This window comes from Microcaecilia unicolor, chromosome 12 (genome assembly GCF_901765095.1).
Source record: "Microcaecilia unicolor chromosome 12, aMicUni1.1, whole genome shotgun sequence".
Lineage (NCBI taxonomy): Eukaryota > Metazoa > Chordata > Amphibia > Gymnophiona > Siphonopidae > Microcaecilia > Microcaecilia unicolor.
Genome location: NC_044042.1, coordinates 11,914,491 through 11,939,496, shown reverse-complemented (window position 1 = coordinate 11,939,496; position 25,006 = coordinate 11,914,491). Strand labels below are relative to the sequence as shown.

Sequence of the window (25,006 nt, the reverse complement as noted above, 5' to 3'; positions counted from 1 at the left end):
AAAGAAACAGCGAGGGAAGTAAATCTAATTTTCAATAGACAAACAGATTTACTTTTATTAAAATTCTGCTCTTTTTTTCTTTCAATGCTTTGTTCTGAAGTTGTGTTTGTATGAGGAAAAGTTGCTCCAATAAAAATGTAAAAAAAAAATAAAAATCTGCCCTCGGGGAATATACGTTTTCACAAGATGAACAGAAAGGCTTTATGATCATGAGATTAAGGGAATATGTATTTTACCTTAGAAAACAGAAGAGGCATACAAGGACTCCCCGAGCGTGTTTTGGCTTAACCAACACCTTTGTTTTATAGGGATTAAGTGGAGGAGAAAATATTGTGATATAGGTGCCCTGGGTCACCTGTTATGGAAGTCATCAGGTTACTTGTACTGTATATTCTTTTATGGTTCAACATTTTTATTGATGACAATTCAAAAGAAACACATTCGACAAAATGAACAGAAAGTCAAATATGAAATTGTACTCAGTAATAACAACATAATACCGTCCGTCATCAAACTTTTAACACTTTATCCCCACCCTTCTATTTTTATATATTTAAGTTCAACATTTTTATTGATGACAAATTGCTCACTTAACACTAGAAAAATACAGAAATCTAGACATACAAGTGCTTTCTTCAATTTCAAATTTTCTATTATCCATCAAGTTCTTCCCCCCCCCCCCCCCCCCCCCCCGTCCCACCCCTCTTTAGCCATAACAGTCATGGTTACAACAAGGAAAGAAATTCTAACCAATCCAATACAAACCAGCTTAAATCTAGAATATAACAAATCCCCTCCCAGCCTGAATTCCCCCCTTCCCTCCCCAACTTTACTTATTTAACTAACTTAACGCGGGAGCTGTTTGGATGTATGCTGTGTAACCTATATATCATCTGAACTACAGATTGACCGGTTCAGACCATCCAAATTTGTGCCCCTATTGTCCAGCTGTATTTTGGAGGTCACCAATAGCGTTCTCCCTCACATTATATCTTCTTCTCCCCTCTCCTTCATCCCAATCTGTACTGTATATTCTTTTAAAGCATCAGTATCAATTGGGTTATTCTTTTTTTTTTTGTTTGTTACATTTGTACCCTGCGCTTTCCCACTCATGGCAGACTCAATGCGGCTTACATGGGGCAATGGAGGGTTAAGTGACTTGCCCAGAGTCACAAGGAGCTGCCTGTGCTGGGAATTGAACTCAGTTCCTCAGTTCCCCAGGACCAAAGTCCACCACCCTAACCACTAGGCCACTCCTCCACTGTTGCTACTATTTGAGATTCTACATGGAATGTTGCTATTCCACTAGCAACATTCCATGTAGAAGTCGGCCCTTGCAGATCACCAATGTGGCCGCGCAGGCTTCTGCTTCTGTGAGTCTGACGTCCTGCACGTACATGCAGGACGTCAGACTCACAGAAACAGAAGCCTGCGCAGCCTTCTACATGGAATGTTGCTAGTGGAATAGCAACATTCCATGTAGAATCTCCAATAGTATCTATTTTATTTTTGTTACATTTGTACCCTACGCTTTCCCACTCATGGCAGGCTCAATGCGGCTTACATGGGGCAATGGAGGGTTAAGTGACTTGCCCAGAGTCACAAGGAGCTGCCTGTGCCTGAAGTGGGAATCAAACTCAGTTCCTCAGTTCCAAAGTCCACCACCCTAACCACTAGGCCACTCCTCCACTGTTGCTACTATTTGAGATTCTACATGGAATGTTGCTATTCCACTAGCAACATTCCATGTAGAAGTCGGCCCTTGCAGATCACCAATGTGGCCGCGCAGGCTTCTGCTTCTGTGAGTCTGACGTCCTGCACGTATGTGCAGGACGTCAGACTCACAGAAACAGAAGCCTGCGCAGCTAGTGGAATAGCAACATTCCATGTAGAATCTCCAATAGTAGCAACATTCCATGTAGAATCTCCAATAGTAGCAACATTCCATGTAGAATCTCCAATAGTATCTATTTTATTTTTGTTACATTTGTACCCTGCGCTTTCCCACTCATGGCAGGCTCAATGTGGCTTACATATTGTATACAGGTACTTATTTGTACCTGGGGCAACGGAGGGTTAAGTGACTTGCCCAGAGTCACAAGGAGCTGCCTGTGCCTGAAGTGGGAATCAAACTCAGTTCCTCAGTTCCCCAGGACCAAAGTCCGCCACCCTAACCACTCCTCGAAATATTAAACACAATGTTTCCTCTTTTAAGTCTGTTCTTGTTCCAAATACTCATCTGCAGCTGTATCTCTGTGATGCCTGTATACGAGTCAGATAAGCAGCAGTCTTGTAGCACCCTAATTTTTTTTCAATTCATAATAGTGTTGATGACTAAACAGAAGCAGTTTCAAAACTGGACAATCAGATTTTAACTATTTCTTTTTCTTGCCAAACTATCTACAATTTTCCCTTCTCCCTTCCCACAACTGCCTGAAGTCTCTCATACCTCCCTTTAAGAGCTGACATGCTGTCTCAGAGGGTTACACATACTTCACTTAAATTCTTTCCAGCAATGATCAAACTGATTTGTAATTAAAAACCCATCAACAACCTGTAACACTTCTAATACTTTAATAGTCAAGTTATACATCAGAATTTCATAGGACCTCCAAAGCCACATCAAGCAAAACTATAACCACCACATAACCAGCGATAGACCAATTACAATTAGTCACCCTGACACCCAAAAATCAAACTTCAGCATTTGTGTCAATCATGGAGTGCAAACAAACATCCCAGCCTTAACCGTCACCCTCCATAATTTAGACAGACAGTCTAAGACCACATAAAAAGCACCACAGACCACCTCTGAAACATGCAGTGAAAGGCTGTGGCCAGGTTACCACCAGAGCTCTCACACAGCCTTTCAAGTCACGCTCCCGAGGGCCGCTGATCTGTGCAATGACAAAAGATGGATTGTTGGCCAGTCCCATTCACACTCCATTAACAAAATCATGGCCCAGCAGACACAAAAGTGATGCAAGTACAAGGTTAAAAGGGACCCCTCTTGTGCTTTTACAAATTTCAACAGTGCTGGTTACAGTTAAGTTACACTAGAGATATTGGCCCTAAAATTATATATGCTGTTTCTTTCTCGTTAAGAGCCACCCTCTCACCACTTATCTGTCCTCCCTTTCTACTCTAGGACCGACTCAAGGATTGTAAACCTACTCAATACTGTATCCTTAAACTTAATACTTACGTACACATTCTCCTGTCATTTATATGCTGTCAGGGGCGGCCCAAGACAATCTGCCGCTTGAGGCAAGAAATGAGCTGCCACCCCCTCCCTTCCTTTCCCTAATCCCCTTTCTTGAATTTTTTTTCTATTTTATTTTCTTGATTTTTAGAAGGTGGCAGCAGCGACTCCCATAGGCTGCTCTGCCGTCAGTCCTGGCTCCTCTCTACTGCAAGCGGCCCGCCTCTCTGACCTAATTTCCTGTTTCCTCGGAGGCAGGCCGCCCGCAGTAGAGAGAAAGGGAGAGGTCCGGTGGCAGGGCAGCCTATGGGAATCACTGTCTCCGCCTTTTTGAAAAAAACGAGAAAAGAAAAAGGTAATTTCAGGGAAGGGGGCGATGCCGCCTCAGGACCCTGACTCACGTGGGTTAATGGTAGAGCCACCACTAATATTGTTAGTTTTTAGAACGGTAAACTGCTTTAGACATTGACGAACAGTATATCGAGAATAATATGACATTACTAACCTGAATCTTGAGCACTCCAATCAGCTGAGCTGTAGGCTGCGAGATAGTAAATTTCCATTCTGATCTCCAACGGCCATTCCTTAACAGAGTTCAAATCATAACAATGAAGTCTTTCCAATAGCAGAAAAGGAAATAACCAGGCGACAGAGGTTCTGCATTAAGTGGTATACTAAAACTACATGATTGGAGCAGAAGACAAGTATATTTTCTTTTATAAAATATGCAGCTTAGAGGGGAAAACGGTTACCAAAAACTTAGATACATTTTAGACTGATGTATGATAACAGTTTGCTTCAACAGTCCCTTCACTACTATGTAAGGCTGCTAAACGGCTTCGTATTTATTCAGCAGGGTTATCCAGTGGAGAGTTTCTCTCACCGAACACAGGGGACTTCTCTTGGTTTTTTTCACAGAATGCGCTAGGAAATAAGGACTGAAAGTCCACGCATGCAATGGGGTTATCTCAGAAAGATTGTCAAGACAAATGTGAAGCCAGCAGGCAACCTTATTATTCTCTGTTTTAAGGATCCAGACATCATGCATTAGCAGCCGATTAGCACAGCCTGGAGTAAAGTCACATGCTTCCACAGGCAGCCCATTCTTCCAGTGACACTCGCAAGCAAGCAATCCCAGCCTGGTGCTGTAACACAGCAGAAGGCCTGAAATTCAGACCAACATGAAGATCACTTGATTCTTTGCCTGATAGGTCCCCTTTTAAAACTCATGTGCAAAGTGTGAGAACCCCCTCCCCACCAGTGTGATGCTAAAGTCTGACCAGCACCAACTCATGCAGTTAGGTGCTCACATTTTAAAATGACAGGGGGTATCAAAAACATAATCCAAAAAAACTACTACTACTTAACATTTCTAGAGCGCTACTAGGGTTACGCAGCGATGTACAAATTAACAAAGAAGGACGGTCCCTGCTCAGAGGAGCTTACAATCTAAAGGACGAAATGTCAAGTTGGGGCAGTCTAGATTTCCTGAGTAGAGGTGTAGTGGTTAGGTTATGCTGCCCTTTCTAGCAAGTAGGTCAAGGCAGTTTACAATGAAAAAGTCCAAGATAAGAAGTTGGAAAGGAGCTCTATACAATAAAATAGGGGGGAAAAAACACTCAAAAGCTACACTCAAATTAAAAGAAACAAACTATAGCAGGAAATCAATTCAGACCCTGGGCAAGCTAGACACCAAAAGTCATATGACAAAAGTACAATATTAGAACATGATAAAACAGGCAAATAATCCCAGTAGGAAAACTGGTAGAATCCAAGAACTGTTCATATGAGGACAAAGATGTAGGGACATTTCCAGTGCCGTAGTGAGGGCGGCTGACACCCGGGGCGGGTCGCCGCTGCGCACCCCCCCCCCTCCGCTGCGCACCCCCCCCTCCGGCACGCACCCTCCCCCGGAGCGCATTCTTACTTAGTTTAGAAGCAAGGGATGGGCGGGAGGGCCGATCCGCCCCCGAGTCCACATCGGCTCCATTGGTTTCTTGCTCTCTCTGCCCCGGAACAGGAAGTAACCTGTTCCGGGGCAGAGGGAGCAAGGAACCAACGGAGACGGCGCCCCCCCCTTCCAGCGTGAACTCTTACTTAGTTTAGAAGCGAGGGGCGGGCGGGCGGGAGGGCCGATCCGCCCCCAAGTCCACGTCGCTGGGAGCTGCGTCGGCTCCATTGGTTCCTTGCTCTCTCTGCCCCGGAACAGGAAGTAACCTGTTCCGGGGCAGAGGGAGCAAGGAACCAACGGAGACGACACTCCCCCAAGCGGCGTGCACCCGGGGTGGACCATCCCACCGCCCCCACCCCCCTTCCTACGCCACTGGATGCTTCCAATGAAGCCAAATAATGAGAAATTCCATCATGTAAAGCTTTATGAACCAATGCTAAGATTTCAAACTGGACTGGTAGCCAATGTGGTCAAACTTACGGGCCTAAGGTCACAATGAAGGAGATTGCTCAGCACCCACACAGCTGGCTCCTATAACTCAAGCACAGTTCACAAGCATCCTTACCAAAAGTTTTTTGGCTGAAATTGGTGGCTCTCGACACAGGCAATTATTGTTTGCTGTCCATCTATAGTTTTGCCATAAACCTGTTTCCCCACAAAGGAAAAAGAACAAAAGTTGAAAGGAAGATTATAAGAGGCAAACAGACCCATCCCCACCACACATTATTACATAAAATGTCTAACTAAAGTACATAAGTACATAAGTAATGCCACACTGGGAAAAGACCAAGGGTCCATCGAGTCCAGCATCCTGTCCATGACAGCAGCCAATCCAGGCCAAGGGCACCTGGCAAGCTTCCCAAACGTACAGACATTCTATACATGTTATTCCTGGAATTGTGGATTTTTCCCCAGTCCATTTAAGTAGCAGTTTATGGACTTGTCCTTTAGGAAACCGTCTATCCCCCTTTTAAACTCTGCCAAGCTAACCGCCTTCACCATGTTCTCCGGCAACGAATTCCAGAGTTTAATTACGCGTTGGGTGAACAAAACTTTTCTCCGATTTGTTTTAAATTTACTACACTGTAGTTTCATCGCATGCCCCCTAGTCCTAGTATTTTTGGAAAGCGTGAACAGACGCTTCACATCCACCTGTTCCACTCCACTCATTATTTTATATACCTCTATCATGACTCCCCTCAGCCGTCTCTTCTCCAAATTGAAAAGCCCTAGACTCCTTAGTCTTTCTTCATAGGGAAGTCGTCCCATCCCCGCTATCATTTTAGTCGCCCTTCAATAGTATTTTATATTTTGCTAGCTTAGTGTTAGCACCAAGTACAAGCTGAGGCTTCGATGCAGGAAACACTGCATTAGAATACTGCGCTACGAGTCAAAGAAAACTTTTATTCCTGATGCGGTTAACCAATGACATGCAAATTACCGCACTGTTAAAAGCGCCATCAGGAAAATAAATAAAACCAGCACATCCCACCAGAGTAATATGCAGGCATTTGTTGCAGAGAGTTAAAATGTCTCCCCTTCTTGCCAGTGCAAAAGTGGGGACTGACTCATGCACTGATAGGAGATATACAAACAAAAGAAAAACAAAACACACTGCTGGACTCCCCCAACCCACAAAAATTTCCCTGGTGGCCCGGCCAGTTGGACCTGGAAACCACACACCAACTTCCCCTTATCAGCACACAAAAATATTCCCTGGTGGTTCCCTGGACCCCTTCTATGACCCCCACAATAAAACAGTAGTCCAAGTGAATCCTCAGATGTCCCAGCAAGCTAGCATCACTCCCACCTCCCAACATTTAGAAGGTACCACATTTGCGAGAGCACAGGAGGGGGGGGATGGGAAGTCCGAGAGATAAAACCCTTTTGCATCTGGCTGTGTTTTTACTCCAGCCCTGAGGTGGTGCAAAGATTCAGTGCTGGGAACACAGAAGTATTAGATTTTAGTGTGTTTATTTTGGAAACATTTTGTCAGTCAGCGATTTACATTCATTTTGCATTACCATTGTGCTATCCTTCAATGCAGTGGTTTTACACTGTTTTGCCCACCCTAGTGAGGGATGATTAGCACGGAGGAAAAGAAAAAAATAAATTACTGCCCTAAAATAACAGTGGAGCTTGCTACACAGGGATTTGAATCTAGCACTGTCCAACGAAACGTATTCCTCTAAGAGTTCCACACGTAGCAGCATCATATGCAACAGAATGCATTTAAAATTGTTAGGTTTTTGATAATTCTAGTTTAAGCAATATTTTCTCAACAGCTTTTGTGTGTGTGTGTGTGTATTATATAAAAAGCAAATTCTAAAACAAGTGTTACTTATAAATCTTTATTTAATCATTACACTTACATATTACTACTACTACTACTATTTAGCATTTCTATAGCGCTACAAGGCGTACGCAGCGCTGCACGAACATAGAAGAAAGACAGTCCCTGCTCAAAGAGCTATGTAATAAAAGTGAGCCAAGTATAGGACAATCAAGCCATTGTGACATCACTGATGAGGTTGGCTCTTATTGGTGGCCTGAGGCATTATGACATCACAATATTAGCTCTGGTTACAAGAGACTACTACTACTACTATTTAGCATTTCTATAGCACTACAAGGCATACGCAGTGCTGCACGAACATAGAAGAAAGACAGTCCCTGCTCAAAGAGCTTACAACCTAATAGACAAAAAATAAAGTAAGCAAGCAAATCAAATCAATTAATGTGAACGGGAAGGAAGAGAGGAGGGTAGGTGGAGGCAAGTGGTTACGAGTCAAAAGCAATGTTAAAGAGGTGGGCTTTCAGTCTAGATTTAAAGGTGGCCAGACGTAGGGCAAGATGTAGGGGCTCAGGAAGTTTATTCCAGGCGTAGGGTGCAGCGAGACAGAAGGCGCGAAGTTGGCAGTAGTGGAGAAGGGAACAGATAAGAAGGATTTATCCATGGAGCGGAGTGCACGGGAAGGGGTGTAGGGAAGGACGAGTGTGGAGAGATACTGGGGAGCAGCAGAGTCAGTACATTTATAGGTTAGTAGAAGAAGTTTGAACAGGATGCGAAAACCGATAGGGAGCCAGTGAAGCGACTTGAGGAGAGGGGTAGTATGAGTAAAGCGACCCTGGCGGAAGACGAGACGGGCAGCAGAGTTTTGAACCGACTGGAGAGGGGAGAGGTGACTAAGTGGGAGGCCAGCAAGAAGCAGATTGCAGTAGTCTAAACGAGAGGTGACAAGGGTGTGGATGAGGGTTTTGGTAGAGTGCTCGGAAAGAAAGGGGCGGATTTTACGGATGTTGTAAAGAAAGAAACGACAGGTCTTGGCAGTCTGCCGGATATGAGCAGAGAAGGAGAGAGAAGAGTCAAAGATGACCCCAAGGTTTCGAGCTGAGGAGACAGGGAGAATGAGAGAGCCATCAACAGAAATAGAAAACGGGGGGAGCGGAGAGGTGGGTTTTGGGGGGAAAATGAGAAGCTCGGTTTTGGTCATATTTAATTTCAGGTGGCGTTGAGACAACCAGACAGCAATGTCAGACAATATCTACATTGTTGTTCATTAATCACTATAAAACTTCGCTTACTTGCGCCAATCACTCTTCACTCACTCATACTCTACCTACACACATTTCCCCATACTTTTAAACCATCTTAAATTACTCTTATAGTATCATATTTTTCATAACTTGCCATCAAGGACAACAATGGCCAATCTGGCCCTGTAGCAGCAAACGCAATTGGGTTCTATACCAAGATAGTATTAAAAGTTCTTCCAAATTCTTCCAAGTGCCCGTATGCTTATTTACAACTAAGTGAACATACTATCTTGGTATAGAACCAAAATGTGTGTAGGTAGAGTTTTATAGTGATTAATGAACAACAATGTAGATATGTAAGTGTAATGATTAAATAAAAGATTTATAAGTAACAACACTTTAGAATTTGCTTGTATGCTTTTTTACAACTAATTGAACATACTATACCTGGTGTGGATTATATATATCTCTCTATATAAAAGGCAACCCCAACGTTCTGAAGCCTCCACGGAAGTTGAGGCGCCCGAGATATCCGGTGTGCCCTGGAGCGTCTGCACCGCCTTCGCCTCAAAACGTCATGACGTCGAGGGCGGAGCTATAACACTCGACGCCCGAAACCGAAACGCCACAGGCACGGCCACGGAGGCGCAGCAAACAAAAAAACAAAACAAAACCCTACCCACACACAGCGACGCGAACACCGAACAAGGCAAGTAGCTTGGAGGGAGGGGGCCCCTTGCTAGCGCCCGTTTCATTGCCCTCAGAAACGGGCATTTATTCCTAGTATATATATATTAATACATATTACGGTACTTTGTATGTTACTAAAACGAGCTGTTTTTAAATGGTGGCATGAGGATGTTGACTGTCCAAAGACTGCAGTTAACTACAAGGAACAGATGTAATGCTTTCTCCTACCAAACTCTACTTACACTGGCTTGTGCACATTCATTATTTAAAAGCATTTCTACTACATAATGATACTTAACAGTGCAGACGCCATTGCTGTAATGCTCTTTCACGTAAGCCCTCAGCACGCTGTCACAGGCATCTCTCCAAGACTTTAAACCAGGTTCCATGTCATCAGGCTGTGGGTCACTGGCTTCCTTCCGTAAGTGATCAAACTTGAAGGAAAGTTTGTTCCTGGGGTCCAAAAATCTGCCATTGCCTAGATCTCCATGTTCTGTAATTAACACCTTAAAACGGTAACAAAGATACAGCTTTTCTCAGAAACAAAACATTTAGGTGCACACGTTAGCTTAATGCTTGCGAGATTAAGTACTGGAAAGTATCCGTCTGTGGTGGACTTGGAGGTCGTACTCAAAGACCAGACAAAAAGGTATGATCATGATACGGCAAAAAACGTGGAGCGAAGGGAACAGGTATTTTAAGAGTGTCGGAACACTCACGGTACTGTATGACAAACACAAGATTCACTTTACAGAAGGGAAAAATTATATTTGCTTTCAGAATATTGCTACTAGACCTAAGCTACTGTACACTAAACACATGAGAGTCCCTACTCAGGGTTTACAATCTAATCAAAACAGATAACAGGGAATTACCTGTGGCGGGAATAATCAAAAACAGACATGGGTACAAGTGAATAGAAGTTAGGAGTTGAATACATCCAAACCTACTAACATTCACACTCCTCTGTTACAAATAAGAGAAATATTCACAATGATCTAACAATGAATGTTACGTTCTGCTGGAAAATATAGTCCGATAGTTGGAGAATGTCTCACACTTGCAATCATATTAATTTCCTGGGTGTGTGTGGGGGGGAACCACACATCAGCACAGGCTTTAAAAACATGCAGTATGACAGAAACACAGCTCACAAGTGGCTTTGAGCTCCATTTTGGTAGCATGGGCATAAAATGTTATTCAGAGCATCAACTAAGTGCCAGGTTGGTTATATTCTTTTTCTCCCCAGTTCCGCTGTACTCTGGATTTCTAGGAGCTAATGAATTATCAGCTGATATCAAAGCATAACCATCTTACCTGATCCTCATAGCCTTCAACTTTAGCTGGTGTGAACTGATCCATGTTATACTGGGCAAAAGCGCTGTGGAAACAAACCAACAAACGAACAATTAGAACCAGAAAACCGTTCTACTGTTGTGATCTAGGCCTAATCCATGTCAAATATCCTTTGTAAGGGAAGTGCTTTTGGGGACAGAACTATATATTGTACCCAATTTGCCTTGAACTCAGACTTGGAAAGATGAGTAATCAATCTAAAATCCAGATCTAAACTGTGAAAAGCAGATACTCACTAATGCAAAGCTGTACAAAACACATCTATGATGAGAGCTAGAAATTTAATAAAGCACCAACAATGGCATCTTAATCAAATGTATTTTGAAATATTCACACTGGCTGACTGTTTCAGGCAGGATTACATTCAAATTGTTGTGTCTAGTTCTTAAGGTTTTTTGCACGGGTGTACTAAAATATCTAACAAGTTGATTAAACTTGAACACCAAAGATTTTTCCGTTCTTCCCAATGTTTGTTTCAGATTCTGTCTTTGAAATCAGCAAAATTAATATAGACAGGAAGCAGTGCCTTTTGTTATTCGAGACCATCTCTATGGAAGTCTCTGCTCATTACTGTCAGTGGGTTAAACTAGATATTTTGGCTTCTACAAGGTTTTTGAAAATTTGGGTTTTTTTAAAAATACTTTTGGCGACAGAGAAATTAGGTCTTCATGCGAGAGCGGCAGCGATTTTGACTATGTTAAGGTTGGTGCCTCGGATTTTTTTATAATGCTCGATACAGAGAATGTATGTTTCGTATGATAACGAGGGCTTATTTTTCTCCGAGACAGGCGTTTCATGCTGGATGTGCTCCTTCTTTACGGTGCGAGGCCTGTGGACTAATGAAGTCCACCCTCTCTCATGCACTTTGGACTTATCCGATAAAATGCTGTTCCAAAAATCCCGTATTAACGTTTATTGAAACGTTGTTTTCTTTGCCACCGGATTTTACTCCCTCCAGCCTTTTGTTGGGGTTAACACAACATAGATCTCTTTCGACCAAGGGGCAGCATTATTTTATGTGTAAGGCATGTGGGGTAGGTGTGAAGTTTATCTTACAGACTTGGTGTGTGAGAGATGCACCTAACCTATGGCACTGACGTAACGCGCTTCACCAATTATGTACTTGGGGAGTCTCGTTCTGCCTCACTTACGGTAAAGAGTAAGAAGTGGTTTTGGATGATTTGGGAGTCCTATATCCAGGGTCTCTCTCCCCAAGCTCGCAGTCTACGCATTAATGATCAGCTTTTGTGATTGGTACTTAATGGATTAATGAACATATGCTTTTGTTCCCTGACCTTTGCTCACTCTGGATTGAGGGGGGGGGGGGGATATTAAAATGAGGTTTTTTTTTTTGGGGGGGGGGTGCGTTAGGGTGACCACACAGACTCAGACCCTCCCTATCATACAATTTAGAAGGTAATACAAGCAGGAGGAATTGGGGTGGCATATTTTTGGATTTTGTTGTACAGGAACTGGTAAGAGAATTTGGGGGGGGGGGGGGGGGGGGAAATGGAAGCTCAAGGGGAAGGAGTTGTTTCTATGGATGGAGGGGGTGTAGTGATGGTTTTAAGTGCAGATATGCTCTTCACAAGGTTTTGTTAGCTAAATAATGTCTTTGATACATCACTTATATTGATCGGGATGTCTGCTACGCTTATTTAGACTTAAGGGGATTTGGGTGGAGGGGGTGGGGAGAAAAAATTAAAAGTTTGACAAAGGATGATTTTATTTGTGTATATTATGCCTGTGTTGAGTTTTATCACACTGTATCATTAGACATTTGATAGCATGTACTTTTGTGATTTCTTGTCAATAAAAACATGATAAACATAAAAATACTTTTGGAGATTTATAGGTTGTTTTAATTTTCTGGTTTATATTTAAAGTCTGACTTCAGTGTTTGATGAAACTGAATTGATATATTTTATATATATATCATGCTATAATACACCTATTGTAATTTTCATGTTTTTAAAATTATAAACCGCATTAAAACCTATGTATTAAGCGATATATCAAATCAAATCAAAACAAAGCACATTTCTAACTGTGTATATGCCAATATTCATTATGGGGGTCATTTACTAACGATTTTATGCAACCATCCTTCCTGACCGGTTAAATAGCGCTAAATATAGGGCAGTATGTGACCATCTCTGGGAAAAGGTGACAGTCTTAGATCCAAAACGTTGAGCATGGTCAATATTTCACATCACGGGTCCATAAGCAGTATGAAAAAGTTACGTTTGAATTTCTGTAGCTTTATTTTTTTTCCACATAAAAGAAAGTGGTTTGGACTGTTATTACAAATCATTTGCTCCAACAGAATTTATTAAAATCTTTTTTTTGTTTGTTTCAGGAGACTTTAGTCACCTTTTCCAGAGCTGGTCACATATTGGAAGCAACTTGTGTTTCAGCCCATTAATTCAAATTAAAAATGGACAAATCTTTTTTTTTAATGTTTATTTTTATTGAAAGATAACAAAACTTACAAATATAACTTCAATCTTACGTCAAAGACATTTCCCGTAGTAAGCAAATATAACATTGATTGGTCCTCACCAATCATCATATCCCTCCCCCCAACTCTCCCCCCCGAACCATGCCTAGTTATCTAGCAAAGAAGGATCAGATATGGATCCCAGATGCGGTGATAGGATATTAGGCGACCTGAATGCATAGCTGTAAGCTTAGACATCAAGTGGATATACTCTAGCTTCTGCAAGACCACCTGAAGGCCAGGCAAGGTCTGCTGCTTCCATACCACTGCCAGCACTAATTTACTGGCCACAAACACCTGAATGGCCAGTTGGTGGGCATATTTTTTGCTTCCCTGCAACCCAACATGAAGAAGACAATGTTCCATTTTCATGGGATAAGCAATCTTAAAGCTAAACACCAGTTTCAAGACCCCGGTCCAGAACTGTTGGGCGTGAGGACAGGACCACCAAATATGGTACATGTCCCCCTTCCATACCACGTTGACGCCAACATTTTAACTAAACGCTGAGGGGTGTAGTACCAGCAATATAATATCTTATGGCCATTCTCGACTAGAGCACTTTTGTCTTGTGGCACCTTATGCCTGGAACTGTCTTCCCCAACCCATACGTCTAGCTCCTTCTTTACCTGTATTTAAATCTATGCTGAAAGCTCACTTTTTCACTGCTGCCTTTGGCTCCTAACCGCTACTCATTTGCTCTCCTCCTCCCTGTTCCTCTCTACCCTGTAATTCCCTTGCCTGTAATGTCTTGTCTGTCTGTTTTACCTAGATTGTAAGCTCTTTGAGCAGGGACTGTCACTCTATGTCAAGTGTTCAGCGCTGCGTGCGTCTGGTAGCGCTATATAAATGCTATTAGTAGTAGTAGTAGTGATTACATAGCCAATGGATCAGAGGTCATTCCACCCATATCATCTCGCAATTAGGAAACATGCGTCCGATTTGCCTGATGTTTTAATTTATGGGCCAGAAGTTTACTAGCCTTATTGCCAAACTCAAAGTGGGTCTGGCAAACCCTCTGTAGCTGTCCTGAGATGTAGGCCAACTGTAACTCGGAGATCTCCTCTCTGAGTTTATGCGCTTGATCTAGTAAAGTTTGAGGTGGAGATCCAGAACCATAGCCGCCTAGAAGCTTAAGCACTTCGCAAAGATTCTTCCATCTGGTTGCGCTCCCTCCTCACATGAGCTTTTAAAGCGATAAAGTGCCCCCGCATTACAGCCTTAAAACCCTCCTCTAGCGTCCCTGGAGAAACCTCCCCATTATCATTGAATTGGATATACTCTTTAATCAACCCCTCAAGTTGTAGGACCCTAGTCACATCAGATAACAACGCATCATCCAAGCACCACTGTGGGGTAGCCCTCAACCCTCCTGAAGGCTATAGTGAAAGTATAACCAGACTGTGGTCCGACTACATTCGTGTCACAATCTGTTGGTCTCGAATACAGCTCACCACGGATGTGTCACCAAGCCAAAAATCAATACGAGAGAAGGATTTGTGAACTGAGGAAAAACACGTATATTCTCTTTGTGCAGGGTTAGCATGCCTCCAAAGATCCCTCAATTGCCATCTAGCTAGAAAAGTATGGAGCAATGAACGCCCCTCCTGAGCATAATGTACTGATGATGTGGAGTTATCCAATCTCAGGTGAAGTGTAAGATTAAAATCTCCCCCCACTAGCACTGACCCCTCCCCATGAGTCAAAAGCACTTGATCTAATTGATGAAAAAATTCTCTGTGATCTGCATTGGCCCAAATATATTTACTAGGGTGTATTTCTGAAATCCCATGTGGAAGATTATCAAAATATAGCCTCCCCCTTTACCTTTGATAACTTTTCAATTTGCCAGGGCGAGAGTTGTTAAACGCTATCATAACCTCCTTACTTTTAGAGCCTGTGCAGTTAGAACCAAAATATGTATGGGGTAGTTGTGGTGCCTACACAGAGATTCATGTTGCTGTTTTAAGTGAGTCTCCTGAATCAGAGCAATGTCTACCTTTAAACGAACCAGCTCCCGAAACAGAAGCTGGCGATTAAGCCCCTGACGTTCAGGAGCGCTAGTGTTACATCCAGCATCTAAATATCCATTTGGATCCATACAAGCTATCAGCAATTGTCATATGGCCGTCCCTCCCCCCCTCCCATTCCCCAGACATCTCTCAATTCCCCTTTCCCCCCATCCCCCAGAAACTTCTAAGATCCTCCCTCATACCAGAAGAAGTATCTGATAGAGAACAGCAACTCCCCCTCACCCTCCCGCTCACCCCAGTATTACAGCTTTATAACTCAGCAACATTTCTTTTAAACCAACTAGTTAAAACACACTCATTCCAAATCACGCTGTTTTAAGCAATTATCCCATACCTCACATTCTGTATGATCTCAGCAGTTCCCACACCACATAGTAAATAAAACACACTTGCTCACATTTCCCACAGTCAGGTGAGTTGGCCAGCAGATTGCTGGCGCTGCAGACGCTTATGTCCTTTCTCCACTTGCTGCCATTTGGGATGTGATGCCGGGGCCATATTGCTTTTGGCTCTCCCAGGGGTCTCTGAGGGCACCGCCTGACTCTCCTCAGGAAGAGCTACTCTAGCTTCAACCAGTGATCTGGCTTGGTGCATACGCCCATCCTTGTAAAACACTAAGGCAAATGGGTGTTTCCAGCGGTATCAAATTCCAAGCTCCTTCAGCCTTCTTGTTACAGGCGTAAGCTCAGCACGTCGCTTCAGGGTAACAGTCGCTAAGTCTTGGTAGATCTCCACCTGGTAAGAGTCCCACTTAAAATCTTTGAGACGTCTAGCCGCTTGGAACACCCGTTCTTTGAGCTTAAAGTCTTGAAAACAGGCGATATCATCTTTGGGCAAATTGTTCCGAGCGGGGCCAAGGGTCCTGTGAGAGTGCTCGAGCAGTACTTCATTGGTTTCCAGGGGAGTTCCCGCTTCACCACCATCTCGCAATCCATATACTCCGGCGTCTCTGGTATGCTTCTGAAGCGCAAATTATACCGGTGGCTCCTGTTCTCCAGGTCCTCCAGATTGTCTGCTAACTGTTGGTGGCTCAAACGGATGTCTGAGACCGCCCGGTCTAGCGAGCCCATCTCCTCCATCTGCTCCTCGAGGCGGGTCTCTATCTCCTCCATCCGGTTTCCCAAATCGCGTATTTCTCCTCTTAGATCTGCCCCCAGCGCCACCAGATCGGAGCGGACCGCTTTCATATCTGAGCAGATTTCGTGTAGCCACTCTTTAATCTCCGATAATGGAGCTACCTCCGCTTGCTCTGAGTCCTCCCCTGAAGGAAACAAATCTTGAGGAGATGAACCTCCTGACCGCTGCAGGGTGTGTGGGTGGTATTTCCAGGCCCGACTCGCGGTTCGCTGCTGAGCCGCCCATGAAGCCAAACCGGCTCAGTTCTGCTTGTAAACTCATCTCCGCCAAATTCCCCAACTCTCCGTCAACCTCCACTGGGTAAGATTAATCAGATGGGGGTCAGCTCTTGGGAGATCGCTCGATTACTCAGTGTGGGTGAGCGGGAGCAAGATCTTTAGGCAGCCATATTGCTTGGTGACGTCACTTCCTCCTCAAAATTGAGAAAGCTTTCAAAGAAAACTACAAGTCACTACAGATAATTCTGAACAGTCTATATGTAGGAAAAGAATATGCATAAGAACTTTCATCCTCCCATCCCACTGAAGAATGAAAATTTAGTGTCTGTCCCAGCACCTAGCAAGTAAAACATCATCCGTTCTCCTAGTTTAAGGAGTAGAAGTTTGTATGTACATTTTATTATTCATATCTATTTACTCACTGGGCTGCCCCTTCCCTGAGAAGGTTGTCATTGTTGAGCAGTAACCGAACATCTGGTGAGGGGGAGAAGAAAAAAAAAGTTAGTGTACTGGTTAAAGTGTAAAATGACCAAAATATCTTAATTTTTAGAAAAGAATAATAAAGGGCCATGCTACCAGGGCTGTGGGTCAGTACATAAAAACTTTGACTCCAGTTCTTCTACTGGATGACTGATTTTGACTCCAACTGACACTTTTTTTTTTTTAATGAATCTAAAGTGTTGGTAAATATAATTTATAATTTACCGGCACTTCAGATCCAGGATGAAGAAGAGAGAGAGAGATATCATAGAGACAGAGAGAAATGATAAACTTACCATATACTATAACGTTATAAGTTTTTATTTTGAAGCTGGAGTTAATACATTTTTACCAACTCAAACTCTACCCAAAATTGCTTCTGACTCCAGAGCGCCAATAAAACTTGATTTAAGCGGTTAATACCTAGGCATGGAATTATCACTGTTTACGTACTTGTGTATGTCACCTATTCTAAACTTCATATCAAAACATTTAAGTACATGAGGATTCCCTAAGAACAGAAGAGAGAATCAGAACCTCTCTGATGGGGTTCATACCAGTTGTCTATATTTAAGTTGCAACTGGCCAAGTCTTAGCATGCAAATGTAGCCGATATTTCTGATGGGCACAAAAATCAAAGACACAAAAAGTACATCTGCTATTTGGGAATGACTTGATGTTCTATCATTTCTGGCTAAAGCAATTAAGGCTCTTCTTAGAAACTTCTGGAACTACTGTTTAGTAAACGATAGAAGACACTTGAAGTAAGCTGCCTAGAAAAAGCCCACAGTAATAATTCAATAGATTCAGGCCCTCAGCAAGGCCTATATGAAAAAGGTACACTGAATATTTAAGCAGACACTTTCAAGCAGCTTGAAAAAAACTACATGGAATGTTCTATTTCAAGTTTATAAAGCAATTTTTCCTTCTAAAAAGAGAAAAATTCATAGTATTTACAAAAAAAAAAAACAAAAAACAAAAAACATCTGGGGCCACCTTCCATTCCAACACTTTTTTAATCCACTCAGAGCTCTACTGGAACTCTCCAAGAAATAACTGGCAAGGTCACCGCTAGCAGGCTACCAGGTTCTATCTGCTTTTTCCGCAATCCTGTGACCTTTACATTTTAGGTCTTGACCTTTCTCTACTCGTCATTTTCATGCCTGCGATATTCAGGTTTCATTACCTCAAGGAGTGTAACAAGATGACATTAAGGGCCTCTTACTAAACCACACCAGCGATTCCTGGTATGGCGAATGAGCTACGTCACATTTGCCACGTGGGAGTCGCTAGCACGGTTTAGTAAAAGAGGCCCTAAATAAGTTCAATATGATCATCTCAAAGCTCTATGTCCACATCTGATTGTTCCTATTGGCAATGTTACTACAGAAATAACCTCGGTGTATAATTGGATTTATTGTTTCAGATGTTTGAGGATGGGCTCAAGTCAGAATTTCACATTCACCAAGATATGGAGAAAGATCTTACTTTTCTATTAGTCCTTCCCACTATTCCAGAACCTGTGGGATAGCTGTAGCCATCAACCAGCAGGAGGTAATGAGAAAGCCGAGACACCTCTCTTGGCATCCCAGTCCAGCATCTCAGTATTTATGTAGACAAGCAGTAATGAGAAACTCAGAACAAGCAACAACCACCTTAAACAACTCACTAACCTAACGCTAACCAGACAAGCAAACATGTGTGGACCTCTCATCTCTGGATATAAATGTCAATATAAATAAATAAAATAGTCTCCGTGCAGGATGTCGCTGTACATCTTGTAGAACGAGCCCACCAGGCCTGAGAAGCATGCTTCCTCGCAAGCAAATAAAGTTGACTCGAGTCTCCTTCAGCCATCTAGCAACAATGGGCTTGGAAGCCATGAGGTCAAGCCCCTGTTTACCAAAAAGCACAGTCTGATTTGTGAAACTCATTCCTGATGTCCAGATATCTAAATTGAGGACTCTATGCCAATCAAAAAGCTTCAAGGAAGAATCCTGAGCCCCCTCATCCACTCTGTGAAAGGACAGAAGCTCCACAAATAGGTTGAGATGAAATGCCGCTACCACTTTTGGAAGAAAGGAAAGAACCATGTGCAAGGAGACCCTCACTTCTGAAAAACAAAGAAAGGGATTCCAATGAGAGAGCCTTAAGCTCCTAAACCCTACGTACTGATCCAACAGCCACCAAGAATGGAGACCTCAAGTGGCCCGATCTCTGCAAGATTCGAATATCTGGGTGAACCACAAGAGATGGCTTTTGTAGTTGGCCCCTGAAAAAGGCCAAAGTCACAACTTCAACTTTTAGAAATCCCAACATCAATCCTTTCTGAAGACCTTTCTGGAGAAATGATAGGGTGCGCACATTCTGAGCAGAGAAGGGAACAAGTGAACGCTCAGAACACCAGCCCTCGAACATCCTCCACACTCTTGCATACAACACAATGTAGAGACTTTCCAAGCCTTAAGCAAGATAGGAATGACAACCATAACCACCTTTTTGTCTCAACCAAGCCCTTTCAACGGCCAAGCCATAAGACCAAAGGGGCACGGATCCTCCATGAGCACCGGACCTTGCTTCAGTAGGCCGTGTAACTGTGGAAGCTGGAGAGGACACCTGTCCAGCATTCAGGTCTGCATATCACAGCCAATCCGGGGCTATGAGAATTATTCGACCCAGGTGCAACACGATCCTTTTCAACACACAGCTTATCGTGCCACAAGGAGGGAGATGCTTTCCTGATGTCTCCTCCAGGCCTAACATGAAGCTGGCACAGACATCATCAGAGCAGGGCTTTTAGATGCCCTGAGACTGAAGTTCTGGGTCCTCTCATCTCCCTCCTGCAGCTGTGTTCCCGAGACACTAGCCCGCCTTGCTCCAGAGACCAAGACACTGACCTGTTCCCAAGACGCTAGCCTGCCTCACTCTAGCGCCAGAGACTCATCTACCACACTTCTAGGTACTGCAGACTAAGGACTCACTACCCTGATCAGAACAGCAACCAAATAGGATGATGCATGAATCAGCCAGTCATCGAGATATGGGTGAACTCCGATTCCCTGCTGCCGAAGGATGTCATCACCGTATACTTGGTTAACTTTCTTGCAGCTGTAGTGAGACCGAACTGGAAGTGATGACCCAGCATTGCAAAACATAGAAACCCCTGATGCAGTAGCAATATGAGTTTTCACAATTACACCTCGCAGTAGCAATATGAGTTTTCACAATTACACCTCCTTGAGATTGAGGGTGGAAAGAAATTCTTCCACTTGAACCGAGGCTATGATTGCTCTTAGTGTCTCCATATGAAAGCAGGACACTCAAGCAGAGGTTTATACCTTTGACATTTAAGACCAGACAAAAGGTGCCTTCCTTCTTTGGCACAATGAATTAGATCAAGTATCTGTTGTGTCCCTGTTCAGCATGTGGAACAGGAACAATGGCCTGAAGTGTCAGCAAGAAATCTATGGTGGACTGAGCCTCAACTGCCTTGGTTCCCTTTCGACAAGGAGACTGCAAGAAGAGAACAGCGACCAGGCAGAAGAACTCCAACTTGTAACCCTCTGTAAGCAAATCCAGAACCCACTGGTTTGATGGGATTCTGGCCCATTCTTCCTGAACCTCCTGAAAACGTCCTTCCACCAGAGGAATAGAAGAGTGGACCAGTCTCGCATCACTGCAAAGCTCTGGAGGCATTGTGTGCTGTAGCTGAGGATGACGACTTGCTGTTCTCACAAAAGGAAGATTGCCGTGCCTGAAAGCGGAACTTCTGACCATATTGCCGACGACCAGGCAGGTAACATCACCTGTCTTGAGACCGGATCTCTCAAGACAGCAGATGGTCAGAATCTTTCGGCTTATCTTCCAGCAACTGCTGTGGCTTATTTTCCCACAGTTCTTTCACCAAAGTTACTCAGATCTTCTCTAAATAGCCACTTGCCCCAAAAGGGCAGTTTAACCAGACATGACTGACGCTGCATCTGCTGCCCAATGCCGCAACCAAAGTTGCCAACGTGCTGCAACAGCCAAAGACATACTGCGAGCCATTACATGTCAAATAGCCTACATGTAGGCTAACCCCACTTCCAGCTAGGCATTATGACACGTGATTTGTATTGCTGACTGCTGATGCCACTTCAGGCATGCTCTTGCCTAGAACGAGGTGCACACTGTCACCTAAAGACCCAAAGAGGCCACTTCAAAGGCTTGTTTCAGTGAGCCTTCTAACTTCCTATCTTGTAGATCTTTTAGGGCAATGCCCCCTTCCATTAGAAGGTGGTCTTGTTATTCACCACCTTAACAAGGGAGACCACATGGGAAGCTGCAATTTATCTTTCTCCTCCAGAACTAACGAGTAGAAGTGAGCCATGGCTCTCCCGTCTCCACAACCAGTGAGACCCATTCTTCTGTAATCAGGTCCTGAATGTCTGGGATGTATCAGGAAGGTATTAGAAGGACGTCTGAGCCCCCTCATGATAGACGAAGATGGAACGCTGAAGCAGAAGGCTCATCAATGAAAGCACTGCCAATGTCTAAGAAATAAGAGTACTGAGCTCCACTCCTCTTTATGAAAACCTCAGTACTTTTGGATCATCCCCCTCCTTAGAAAGGAGCTCTCCCTCCTCTAATGGCTCCTCTAAATAGACTGAGAAGCAGAGATATTCACACCTTCTGGGTTGGGCAGATGAGGCTAAGATATCTTAGGAGCTGGAGGGGCAGTGGAGTGAGAAACTAAAGCACCTTGTAGTTAACTGACAGTCCCTGCTTAGTAAATAGGTCTGGTGAAAGAGATCCTAATGCAGCTGAATGATCTGTTGGGCCCCGAGGCTGTAAATGGTGGCTGTGCTCTGCGTATGATCAGACAGAGGCTGCTCCTCACTGCCAGTTGGCCCCAACAAAATGGCACCTGTTCTTGTGCTTTCTTGCATCAAACTGCACACTGGCCCTGCTGGAGAGCACAAAGACCCTTGCATATACGAATGCAGTGCTGCTGCTGACGACAACCTTTTTCCTCCGCATCTCTCAGGATTTACTGCTTGCACACACTGCAATGTCCCGATGCTAGCCAGTCCCACAGCAGAAACACGGCTTAACTGCCTCAGCATGAATCGCCATTCACCCTGACGGTCGAAAGCGCAGCACACGTCACAAGCGGCGAGTCAGGATCCTTCTCCATGCTCTCCAGAAAACCTCATTCCTTCTCCTTTCTCAAGGTTGTTGTGGCGCTGGAAAAGGAGAGCTCCACCTCTTCACCGTTCCTGTGAAGGAAGGGAAGAAGTAAAATTTGTAAGGCACCAGAGACAGGGTTCTGAAGATCTCCAAATTGCAGATTCAAGCCACCCACAAAACTCAACTAGAGACCAGTTCACCAACTGGACCAGGAGCAAAGCACTCAGAACCAGAGACTGAAAAAGTGTGTCCATCCACTTGCTGGAGATAGAAAATACTGAGAAGCTGGACTGGATGCCAAGAGAGATATGCCTCAGCTCAGTTTTCAGTTCTTTATCGCCACCTGCTGGTTGATGGACACAAGTATCCCATAGGTTCTGGAATATTGGGAAGCTATGTAATGGAAATGCCAATATTTTGTCTTGGGGGTGAGAAGCATTATATGCTATTCACCTGCATAGAAGTGGCCTGAATAGCTGAAATCGGATTGATTTCTGGCCTTGGCAGACTGAATTTCTCTGTTCAGCAAGTGAAATATTCATGCCTAAGTTTTATCCTGTTAAGACTCACTCCCAGCAGCAAGTCACAGGAATCAGCAGCAAGGACTAGGGGAAACATAAAAACACTGGCATGTTTGAAAAGACTTTTGTAAAGAGTCAGAGGGCTGTGACACCCCACCCCACTCCCTCTCTATTCAAGGGAAAGAGAATGTTTTCTGCCTGTAAAATACACACAAGCATACAGTAGGCTACTACTTCTGCTGAAATGCTCACTTGCTTTATGTTTTTTCAATCTTCTTATAATAGACAGACAAATGATCTGCACAAGCAGCTGGGCAAAAGAGTGCAGAGAACATTTTAAGTCTTGGCATCTTACGAGTATCATCTGATAACAAGAGCTAGTTGCTGTCTGCAGACCCTGCACACATAAGGACTGAAAATTAAACTAGCTTGGAGTGTCAAAGTGATTATTTTTAGAAGTATTCCCAGAACTCAGGGATTGGTGGCCTTTTTCTTTCAGAGAATTTTTTTTACTACTGGACCACCGAAGTGTTGCATAGGAAGGCATTTGATTAGACTATGAAGCTGTATAGTTGTGTGTGCTGAAACCCTTCCTCCCCTCCCCCCTCAGGTTTACATGCACCTCCAAACACTCACTGCAAATTTGATCCGACACCCACACTAAATGTTTATACTGCTGTAAACATGAGAAATTAGGGGCTTGGGAAGGAGAAATAACTTTGTGGCATTTCCCCTTCCCTCACCATCCCCATGGTCACAACTTCAGAGCTGTCTCTCATAATGAATTTCACTCTCCTGATCATTCACATACTTACTCCAAAGATGTCAATAGCTGCATGGGTCCCAGGTCCCCCCTTTTTCTTTCCATGTTCAATCCAACCCCACCCTCAATTTTCTGGTCGCATGTCTCACAAATTACCCATAGCTCTCCTACCAGTCTCCCTAAAGTCTGCTGTGCAAATTTGACTTTTGCTATATTCATTTTGCATAATGAGCTGCTTTATATGCTGTGATAAAAGTTTACGGCACTAAGCTGCATAGCACAGCTTAGTAAATAGAGCAGTTGGCTTGCAATATGCCTTTATAAGAAAAGCGGGGATCTGCTCAGTGTAGTCTCTATTTGTGCATTCTTATGAAAGAGGAAACTTAGCAGTATAAACAGGGTGTTTACTCACCGTTGAACACTTCATTGAATTCTCCGGGAGGAGAATGGAGGATAAACTTTGCGGCTATACGAACCTAAATTAAAGCAGATCCCGATGAATAAATTAAGCTTACAAAATTCACATTGCTCATTTACAAGACGACATGGTTTATGTACTCATCCCACCCCATGCTCAGTTTTGATATCTAATTAAGAACTATTTCATACACCCTGTATCAAGAACTGGAGAGTATTCCACTCCGGATTGGACCTTCTGGCTTACTTCCCCTCCAAACACTTATATTGTATCCAACTATATACATTAATCCACACCTCAATTCATACAACGAGAAATTTTTTTTTAATTTTTTAAAGTATTTAAATGGCCTCAGCGATGTCCATTGCCATCCAAAAATATCATAATGGCAACGTTACACGACATCCATCATCTTCATAGGCCCACTTAAGTTGCTCTTTATTTATTATTTCAAAAACTATCAAACATATAAAGGGCGAGTGACCGTACTCACTCGCAAATGCGCAGTAGAGACTTCCCTCTCTGCCCCGCCCCCGCGTCAATACGTGATGACGGGGGCGGGACAGAGAGGGAAGTCTCTACTGGCATGCTGCAGACGTCTGAACCGCTCCTCCTCCCCCCCCCGGAGTCGCCGCCATCCCTCCATCTGGCCCGAGCACTGTGAACTTACATCAGCACACAGCAGCAGGCACATCAGCAAAGCTGCCATCGGGCTTCGTTCTCTGCCTTTGTCCCGCCCTCACCGACGTTACGTCACACGAGGGCGGGACACAGGCAGAGAAGGAAGCCCGCCCTGACGGCAGCTTTGCTGATGTGCCTGCTGCTGCGTGCTGATGTAAGTTTACAGTGCTGCTCGGGCCGGGTGGAGAGGCGGCGGCGGCAACAACTCCGGGGGAGGCGGGGCGGCGGCGACCTCGGGGGTGGGGGCTCGGAAACCCCCCCATTCCAAAAGTAGCCCGTTTTCACGGGCTCAACGGCTAGTTATTAATATAATGTCAACTTAGCTTCTTTGTCTTAGATGTTCATTTCTT

At 43.9% G+C, this 25,006-nt stretch overlaps 1 protein-coding gene across 1 annotated transcript in view; it reads right to left on the bottom strand.

Moving 5' to 3' along the window:
- CAPZA1 (capping actin protein of muscle Z-line subunit alpha 1) overlaps window positions 1–25,006 on the bottom strand; it is a 52,725-nt gene that overhangs the window by 12,985 nt on the left and 14,734 nt on the right. The window contains exons 2-7 of the mRNA XM_030220372.1: window positions 23,970–24,033; window positions 17,047–17,098; window positions 10,698–10,761; window positions 9,680–9,886; window positions 5,719–5,798; window positions 3,708–3,786 (exon numbers count right to left, since the gene is read on the bottom strand). Coding sequence (XP_030076232.1) covers window positions 3,708–3,786; window positions 5,719–5,798; window positions 9,680–9,886; window positions 10,698–10,761; window positions 17,047–17,098; window positions 23,970–24,033 — 546 coding nt within the window. The remainder of the gene's footprint in view (window positions 1–3,707; window positions 3,787–5,718; window positions 5,799–9,679; window positions 9,887–10,697; window positions 10,762–17,046; window positions 17,099–23,969; window positions 24,034–25,006) is intronic.